General features: G+C 39.0%; 1 protein-coding gene across 1 annotated transcript; it reads right to left on the reverse strand.

Annotated features, from left to right (window-relative positions):
• Positions 1–707: 707 nt before the first annotated feature.
• On the reverse strand, positions 708–9,898 carry pde6d (phosphodiesterase 6D, cGMP-specific, rod, delta). The gene is made up of 5 exons (XM_030373192.1): positions 9,605–9,898; positions 3,763–3,851; positions 2,447–2,572; positions 1,891–1,996; positions 708–1,634 (listed from the first exon to the last, which is right to left on the reverse strand). Exons 1-5 carry the CDS (start codon positions 9,652–9,654, stop codon positions 1,553–1,555), a joined length of 453 nt encoding a protein of 150 aa, XP_030229052.1. The 5' UTR covers positions 9,655–9,898; the 3' UTR covers positions 708–1,552.
• Positions 9,899–10,255: the final 357 nt, after the last annotated feature.

Here is a 10,255-nt window from a genome sequence, read left to right on the forward strand (position 1 = left end):
ACTTTAACCCAAAGTTTGCCATCAAACTCACCATCCTACTCACCATCCTCTGTCCCCACCGACTGGGACCTGTGTTTGTGTTTTAGTATTTCATTATTATGTCAACCTACGTGTTGTATGACTTTGCTCATCAGTTAATAAAGTAAACAAGAAAGATATTTGATGAAATCTAATACATTAAAAAGGACAACAAAGAGGAGGAGATTCCTCTGAGACTATCACAGTAATGTACAGAGGGAGAAACAGCATTAAACAGCCTGTACCGGTGTAGCATGTACTTCTTGTTGGTAGCTAGTGGAGGATACTGCTGGCTACGGGTTGGATCAGTTGTATTATGAAGCTAAGGGACACTCATTGGAGCCAAACCGGAGTAAATAAATAGGCTAGAAATTCTGATTTAAATTCAAACAGTTAATTTATTAGTTGCTTGATATGAGAATGCTCCATTTCCTACCGATATTTGTTACTTTTTATAGACTTTGTGTGATTGAAGAGGCCAGCTGCTGATTACCAGAGGGGCTGAGGGAGAATAAGCATAATAGGTCTTGCAGGTGCTACTCTGTGCAAGATTGTAGAGGGAAGTATTAGGGTTAAATACGATAACAGAGCGATAGTTCACAAACTAAAATTGCATGGAACCACCATTCCTCTCCTACCTTGCACCAAATCCTATTCTATAAAACATCTTGCGACACATCACACGAATCAGCAGTTATTAAACAATCAACAAATTTATTCTTCAATCTCCGTTATAACATCTGAAACACAAAATCCTATAATACAGATCTTAGTCAGCAAAGAAAACAAATTAATGTGGAGTGTAGCTTTGCGAAGGATAGTAGCCTGGTTAAAACAGCAGCAGAGACACACTGGGAAGGCTTTCAAGAAGCTCTTTCACATGTTACTGACCAGATGTTTCCTAAATAGACAATCCACTCACTAAATGACAAAACAACTCAAGGATTTGTCAACTGCCCCCCCAAAAAAATGCACAATATAGCAAAGACAGGTTTTAATAGTGAAACATGTGAAAGTCTGGACAAGTAACATGGACTGTGTTTCAACCTAAATGTTCTATCATTTAACCTAACGCAGCACTATAGGGAACTGGGAGCCACCCTTCTGGAATGCAACACCATTTTTACACACAAGATGACATCAAGATAACAAGATCAGTGCAGCAGTGAAAAAATGTTAAGTCTGGATCTTCTGTACAAACTAGGACTTGCACTGATTTTCTAAAAATTCTAAAAGTCAGCATATTTACAGGACTGGTCAGGAAAAAAAATAAAAACACATTCTCACAATCATCCTTTATTTACTCCTCATCACTTGCTGTGTCAATGGGGGTGAGGAAAAGGAGCAAAGGATGTGCTGGTTTATAGGACAATGGTTGAAGACCAGCTCTGGGAACAACATTTATTTTGCAATAAGTGTGATGGTCACCGTAAATGGTGACCATTGGTCAACAAAACATTTATTTACTTATGTTAATTGTGGCTTAACAAGGTAATGTGTGGCCCTGGGACAGGTTTGGGGGGGGGGGGGGGTCTCAGACGTAGAACAACCGTACCCTCGATGTGCTGACGTGGAGGTCGTCATCGTAGAACTTGGTCTCAATAATCACGTTCCCACTGCGAGAGAAAAATATTTAGAGAAACGGTTAAAATGTCACTGTAGCAATAAAGGTATACAGTACTAATAAGAGATAATCAACAACAAAAAATTAACGGCTTTATCTAAAATACTTTTTTATAGAAATCATGCTACAAAATGTACAAAAACAACAAGCTTTACAATAAAATTGTTTGCTTTGAGTCTTATAGCAGCCAATATGATGGCTCCCTTAGCGTTATCCTAATGTCAAGATAGTCGGTATCTGAGACTCACGTGAGTACATGAGCTGGCATCATCTGGGACTCCGGAGCCGCTTCAATCAGAGACTGCCACGTGTTGGTTGAGTTGGGAATGACGAAGCCAAACTCAAAGAACCATTCTGGTGGGAGGAGAGGAATCAAACATCAGGGATGTCAAAGGGAACAGAGAACCTAAACCAGTATGATTGTTGTTGATGTCATTAGGATAGTTAATTAATCCAACTTGTAAGAATATGTACAACATTATAATTGCAAACCGGGACTCATGCAATTTAACATGTTTGAAAGAATAAATATTTCTGCTATTGTCAGGTCAATATTATTTGGGATTCTTGATCAGGTGCAAAGAAAATATGTACGCAAAAGGAGCTGATGTCATTTTTTTTATACATTTGATATTAAGTTAAAACAAACAAATCTACAAAAGTTCAACTGTCAAGACTTTGGAAGAGCAGTACGGTTTATCTACTGTCCCTGTGGAATCACCACCATGAGACACTGAGGCTGGAGATTACAGGCTTTTTACATTACTTATGTTACTGTCCCATATTATGCCTGTTGAGGTTTACCTTCTAGACATTGTCCTTTAAAAAAGACCTTTTGCTCCAACCTGAACTTCTCCAATTTCTCAGAGGAGGAAAAATTCAGTTCCCTTGATACCGCTTTACACTTGAGAATCTTCTTTGGAACACGAGCTAGAGAAGGAGAGAAAAAATAAATCTTCAGCACATTTCAGTGCGAAAACCATTTTTCAAACAAGCACATACAACATCATCAAAGTAGGCCTACAAAAAACTGAAAATAAAAACGGGTAGATTAAAATTATAAAATCTTTTCTTTTGTAGTTTCACAAATCACTCAATTAAATGCAAGATACCTCTGGCAAAAAGAAGAAAGTTGTGAAAAGTTAATTGTGTGTATTTTACTTGTAGATAGATATAACCACAACAGTGGATCGACTCTACATTGTATTAAAATGAATTTGGATTTGTAAGAACCGTTAACGTAATAACGATACACAATGTAATGAAAACCAATAATCTCATACTTTTCAGTTGAATGTAAAATGCTTAGCAGATAAAGTTATGAATTTTTCCCCATGTAACGCTGAACACAAGTAACATTCAATTACATTACATAATAACATTACCAAGAAAGTAAATTATATTTGTCTTAGTGTTATAATCATTTAAACATAAGTGAATCAAAAAGTAATCGTACAGTGGAATAACTCAATCCCAAGCAACCAACCAGAACCCCCAAGCAAGGCCCTAGTAACCACCCCAAACATCCCTAGCAACCATCCAGAACACCCAACAACCAGCCAGATTACCTTGATAATGTAATAATTTTTGTATAATGTATAATTCATTATGACATTATGCACAAGAACAGAATTATGTTCACCCTGGGGAGGTAAAAGCTTGACCCTTTGGTGGAGTGCATAAATGGCCTGCCTTCCATATAGGGGTGCATCCTGCGGGCCCATTTCTGTGTTACCAGCACTGTTATACCTGTTAGCAGTGAATGCGGAGGATCTGTCCAAACAATGCAACGCAATCTCCAGAGGGATGCTCATTCTTGAGGTAGCTAAGGAGCTGTGTGCAAGCCGAAGAATGGTCAGGGGAGTCAGCACTGCATGTAAACAGCAATTAGCTTTGGTCTCTTCCCAGCCACAAAAGAAGAGAGTGCCAAGGTGTCAGGTGTTCAGGGAACATTTAGCTAAATCTTCTATCCTACAATAATTTCTCAAATCACTAAGAAAACATTAACGATTTATAGGGGGCAGAATAGTATCGTTGTCAGGTTATTTGACTCCAAGCTTAACGGTTCTCTAATTGTCCGATCACATATTGCATAAGTATCATTGCGTGAATCAGTGTACCTTCATGTTCTACTCCTGGTAGAGAAAGGTCGTCTGTTCCCTGCCAAAGCACCTTGCCCGTCTCTGCGTCCCGGAGATTCATCCAATTCCTGACAGACAGTTATGGAATAAAAAGGAAACAAAAGGAAACAAACAAGTACAAGAGCAAGAAAATTACAGTGACACAGCAGTAAACCATGACGGTGTTATTATACTGTAGTTATACATCCAGGGTCTATATCTTCCATTCAAACTTTACTGTCTCGTGTCTTGTCGTGTCTTATGTCTTATGTCTTTTTTTATTGTGAGTGGGAACTCCATTCCGAGAATCCATCCATGTGAGTAATTCAATTTTTTTGTTTTTTTTCAGAAAGCAAAGACAAACATCACCATGTCCCTCCCCTTGTAGTTATTGTTGCTAAGTCCGACAAATAAACTGACCAAAGCAACAAAAACAGTCCTTGCTGACATTACACAAGAGTATATTCCTCCTAGAAACCATCAGAAAGGCCTACAACATGCAATGGGTAAAAAGGTAAAAAGGTAAAAAAAAAAAAGGTGATTTTCTAATTAATATGAAACCAATTAAAAAAAGATATACAACAATGACAGATGAGATTGTATTATACCCTGGTAGGATATTAGACAAGTGTCAATCACACATTCAAATTCAAGTTTGTATAAAAATGATAAATATACTTTTTTTTTTACTTCGTGCAGAACGATATAAGGCCTCAGTCCATGCAAAATGATCCAAACTATCTTCCTAAATTCATTAAAGGCCCAGATGCCTGCCAGATTAGAGCCATGTCTAGTTGATGAAGTTGATCTTGGTCCACCCTCCAGACTCACTTCTAGACCTAGATGCTGATCCCATCGCCAAACACAACCAGCAACGTTCAGGAGCACTAGAAAAGCTTACTGTAGCATCAAATTCCCTCTTATTTGTCCTCACAATTAGAATATTATAGATGTTTGCATGTTGCATCATCGGGGAGAAACATTCTGAATTCAACCAATGCCAAAATGTATATTTCCAAATATTGAAGTATGATGAATGTAATAACGTCTAGTCTCTTTTTTTGATATTTTTCCTGCATTATTTTAGTGATATATATATATATATATATATATATATATATATATATATATAACTGAATTTTTCCTCCTCGGAGAAATTGGAGAACTTCAGCTTGGAGCAAAAGTTATTTTTTAAAGGACAATATCTAGAAGGTAAATCTAACAGGCATAATGTGGGACAGTAACATAAGTAATGTAAACAGCCTGTAATCTCCAGCCTCAGTGTCTCGTGGTGGTGATTTCACAGGGACAGTAGATAAACCGTACTGCTCTATTCCAAAGTCTTGACAGTTGACCTTTTGTAGATTTGTTTGTTTTTCCTTAATATCAAATGTATAAAAGAAGATTCCACTGTTAATATAACAATATGTATGCATAAGCATGCATTCATCAGCTCCTTTTGCGTACATATTTTCTTTGCACCTGATCAAGAATCCCAAATAATATTGACCTGACAATAGCAGAAATATTTATCTTTTCAACCATGTTAAATTGCATGAGTCCCGGTTTGCAATTATGATGTCATACATATTCTGACGAGTTGGATTAATTAACTATCCTAAAAACATCAACAACAATCATACTGGTTTAGGTTCTCTGTTCCCTTTGACATCCCTGACCAGAATGGTTCTTTGAGTTCGGCTTCGTTATTCCCAACTCAACCAACACGTGGCAGTCTCTGATTGAAGCGGCTCCGGATCCGGAGTCCCAGATGGTGCCAGCTCATGTACTCACGTGAGTCTCAGATACCCACTATCTTAACATTAGGATAACGCTAAGGCAGCCATCATATTGGCTGCTATAAGACTCAAAGCACAATTTTTTATTGTAAAGCTTGTTGTTTTTGTACATTTTAGAATAAAGTCCGTAATTCTTTGTTGTTGATTATCTCTTATAAGTACTGTATACCTTCATTGCTACGGTGACATTTGATCCGATTCTCTAAATATGTCTCTCTCGCAGTGGGAACGTGATTATTGAGACCAAGTTCTACGATGACGACCTCCACGTCAGCACATCGAGGGTACGGTTGTTCTACGTCTGAGTCCCCCCCCCCCCCCCCAAAACCCGTCCCAGGGCCACACATTACCTTGTTAAGCCACATTAACGTATTGTTGACCAATGGTCACCATTTACGGTGACCATCACACTTATTGCAAAATAAATGTTGTTCCCAGAGCTGGTCTTCAACCATTGTCCTATAAACCAGCACATCCCTTGCTCCTTTTCCTCACCCCCATTGACACAGCAAATTACGAATGACTTGTTTAAATATTTTGTAGCATATAAATATATAACTATATTAAATCTTGGCAGTATCTTGGAGCCATCGCCACATTCACAACTAATCCGACCCCTTATTCCCAAGTAATTATTAATAGCTTCACATATATAAGGGACAGGTGCATATTCTTAATGAGCTCCAAGGAAAGAGACCCCCTGGGAGATTTAGAACATCCAGCTCATCCAGGAAATGTATTTGATTTTCCTTTGTTCCTTTGTATAAGGCATAGCAAATAAATAAAAAAACAACGTTGCTATATCTGAAAGATTAAACTATCTCTATCTACTCTGTGTAATTCATTTTCAGGACAGGGGACATGGTGATTGTTTCGGGGGGGGGGGGGGGGGGGGGGGTCTAGGCCTTGTGAAGAGGGCCTCTCCCCTCCTAAATCTATTGGCGTTCATTACACATTCCCACATATCACAGAAAAAATGGATGTTATGCAGCCTTGTTTTTCTACAAAAGTTCATTTTGGGCTACATTTTCTCCTTTAAAAAAAGGAAGTGCAGAGCCACGATGGTACCCCCAAACGAAGAGATGATTTGAAAAATAGACTAAATATTGGCCAAAAATAGCTCACAGGGAGAAATGCTGGTACTAAAAGGCTCGATTAACTTATTAACTACTAAACTATTGTGTGGAACATCCGTTAACATTATGTGCACTGTGTTGTTCGGGTACAAGGAGTCCTGTCACACTCAGCCACTACTTAGTGTCAATAACACCTGCCAACAGGCCTGCAATTTCTCTCTAGACCATCTGTGATAGCCCTTATAGGACAGCTCACGTGTCAGATAATGTCTAGAGGCCAACAATGAGTTGACACTAAATAGCTTGACAATTTGCTTGCCGTGTTTACATTAAGTGTATTTCCAAATGGGTGGGACGTCAGCCTGGGAAACACTGATCTAGGATGGGAAAACAATAGTAGAAACCACCTAGACTTATACTGCATTTTAGCCACTCCCCATTTATAACCGCTTATTGGAGAGTGTGCATTTCCAATATCTGTTTTTTGTTGCTTAAATAAAAATCCATCTGTAACAAGAACATTAAATGCATTCATTCTCTTCTAATAATTAATGAGTCTTTCCCATGATTCATGATCACCAGTAAACCAAATCAAAGCTGCCATCAGCATTTTAGGCAAAATTATCCAAAAGTAATAGACAAAGAATATACTGGAACTACAAAGAGAGATAATCTGTTAATGTGCTTCACCACAAAGAGTAAACATATTATTCTCTTTCTTTGAGCAGGTGCATAGCCTTCTTCCTCCAAAATGTAATTACACTCCATGATGCAATTTTTTTTCCTTTACTTTGTGTTTAAGTTAAAGCAAATCACTTAAATCATCAGAGCATGACATTATTACATAAGAATGTCTAAAAGTGGGAGAAATTCATATGGAAATACAGAAATAAATATTAGTAACAAATGATTTGCCCAATAAGACACCAAACACCTCTAACTAACTATAGCTTACCAGAAATTAGTTAAGCTGTTGGATCCTTTTTCCCCAAAGTCCCTAATCAAAACTGAGACAAAGGTCAGCATGTGGCGTTGTAATCATAAGCACAACAATTAACACATTGTAGCAATCAGATAAAGCCATAGAAACCCTATGGGAAAGACAGTACCCAATGTCGGCAAAAGGGGCCATGAATTGTGGATTCAACTTGCCAAGGAGAACAGAGCTGTCAAGAAGAGATTTACATTTGGTGTCTCCTACTATTGACATGTACAAGGTTCTGTTGTCGGCCATCAATATCTTCAACGTATCCTAGCTACGTCTTGTTCTGTACGACTATTTTACCCCTCCAAAACAGAAGGTCAGTCCAAAATGAGTGCTATAGCTTAGGAAGGAGGATTGGAACCGGGAATACAACATTACCAAAATGACCAAAGTGTCACACTAAGCGTAAGTGCAACAGAGTAAGATAGAATAACTTGGATTTGGGCTCATCAGCAATGACTGCTTGTCTGACAGCTGGCCCCTTCACCTTTCTTTTGATGCCACACACACACCTCCAGGTGATAGTAACCTTGCACTAGACCCTTCATACACAAAAAGTCATAAGACAAAACAATCAAACAAGAGATAACTACTCATCTATTGAAATTAATTTGAGCTACTTTGGCCTGCTGAAAAAGCACAGGGCATTACTCAACCACAGGGCCTTACTAAACGCAATGCGTTGCTTAACGTGGTGCCTTACTTAACCCAGTGCCTTACCAAACGTGAATACAATTTCTAATCCTAATCCTCTTCTCAATACTCTAGCCGTTGATTAATGACAGGGAAATGATGCATAAATAAAAGTAGTTGCCCCACAAAAAGCTTCCACATGCGTGAGGTCAAAATATAAAGATTAAAAAACTGTAACAGCATGTAAAGATAGCAAATAAAATAGCATATGCCCACAATTCACTCCTGCAGTAAATTGGTAATATATTAAAAAATACATGCAGATACAATATGGGGAACCCAGTGAGTAACTGTTGTCATGTCTGCCTACATAATAAAAACCAGGACCAGAGAAATTTAACAGAAGGTCAAACCATCTTATATCGCCAGGAGTAAGGTTAATTGACCAGAATATGTTGCCATGTCCGGAGCTGAAGGTATCCCTATAAAAAATATGAATGCATCAATGTTTGTGGAAACATTCAGAGGGCTGCAACAGAAAATACAGGAACTTATTGAACTTCTATCAGCATTAGCAATTAGGTAGGACTAGGAGACATATAAATAAATATAAACTTCTAGAGAGAAATATAAAGATGCCTGCCCTATGCATTTGTAATGAATGTGGATGCATTTCAATTGATCAGATGCGCAATAGTAACGGCTGGACCAACCATTCGAAACAGGACATTTCATTTGTTAAACGCATTGGCCGTAATTTCGTTTGAGCAACAGACTATTGAGGCTACCCAAATAGCACACTTAACTTCCACTCTAATCTCAATACAATTTCTGCTGCTGATAATGTAAAAAAATAACCGCTTCAATCAAATTATGTTGCAATGTAGCCCATTCGCAGCCATTGGATGATAAATAATGATGAAGACACATGGCCTATCTGGGTGTAATCCCCGTTCACGTGAGCACCGGTATGGGTGAAGTTGTGGAGCATCCAGTTAATATGCTGATCATGACCAGATGCTACTAGCTGGTAGTAGTGGTTAGCGCGTCCCACCACAGCACACACCGACCACAGCTTGTTGTCAAACAACAAGAGGAGCACGTATTTAGAAGTCAGACCCTAGTTCAGCACACAATGGGCCAGAAAGTCACCACTGGGCTTAATGACAGTAACACGGGTCGTCCTGCAAGCTGCAACACTTGTCCGGCTGCAGGTTACATTACAGGCTATAGACACAGTCAAGACCCAGACATGAACCGTACGTCATTACACCAGTGAGAGCGTAAACAACCCGTTTATAACACCAAGCTCAACACATACCGTCTAACTCAGGAGCGATAAAGGATACAGTTTGAAGCCCTTCAAAATTTCCTTGGCCCTGTCTTCGTCCGAAGACATGTTCAATTCTTCGTTTTCCTCCGTTTCGTTAGAGCGATGGAGTGCAAATGATAAATAAGCCGTCGCTTAGGTTATTATATAATTTGAAGGTTAAGAAGGATAGTTAACTGCCCTGCAAATAAAATAACAATTTCTGGTTCAACTTCAGCGAATCTAAATGTAATCTCTGTGCGCTGAATTGATCCGATAAACCAAGAAGTTGAATGGCAGCTAAACTAATCAATAGTAAACAACCTATGGTGCGAGACAGCCAACCAGGTCATTTAAAGAGGTAGGAAGGGCGGGCCTTAAGTGGATAGAAGCGCGTCACTGGTAGCGACGATTAGCGAACTTTGTAGGAGGAGTTTGAGGGTTTTTTTTATCCGCTACTGGCTGTAGGCTTCAGGAATCGGTCACCCTTAAATCCTTCGGCAGGAGGTTTGTGGCTTATTTCACAACGACCTGCCCCGATGCGTACTCACTCGGGACTAGGCCTTCATCGTTACCCTCCACATCCATCCCTGATTTACCAACTGATAACAACATATCTTCAGAGGATCAAAAGGCAGTTGCGTGTGCTCGTACGTGCACTCTTTTCCTATGTGCACGCACGCAGGCCCCT

The sequence above is a fragment of the Gadus morhua genome, chromosome 12 (assembly GCF_902167405.1).
Source record: "Gadus morhua chromosome 12, gadMor3.0, whole genome shotgun sequence".
NCBI classification, from domain to species: Eukaryota; Metazoa; Chordata; class Actinopteri; order Gadiformes; family Gadidae; genus Gadus; species Gadus morhua.

Bases quoted from the DNA above. Each gene is read 5' to 3' on its own strand.
- pde6d (XM_030373192.1), bottom strand. From the start codon at position 9,654: ATGTCTTCGGACGAAGACAGGGCCAAGGAAATTTTGAAGGGCTTCAAA. The intron at 3,852-9,604 runs GTATCCTTTATC...ACTGTCTGTCAG, and splicing joins ATTTTGAAGGGCTTCAAACT to GAATTGGATGAATCTCCGGG. The intron at 1,997-2,446 runs GTAAACCTCAAC...TCCTCCCACCAG, and splicing joins TAAAGGACAATGTCTAGAAG to AATGGTTCTTTGAGTTTGGC.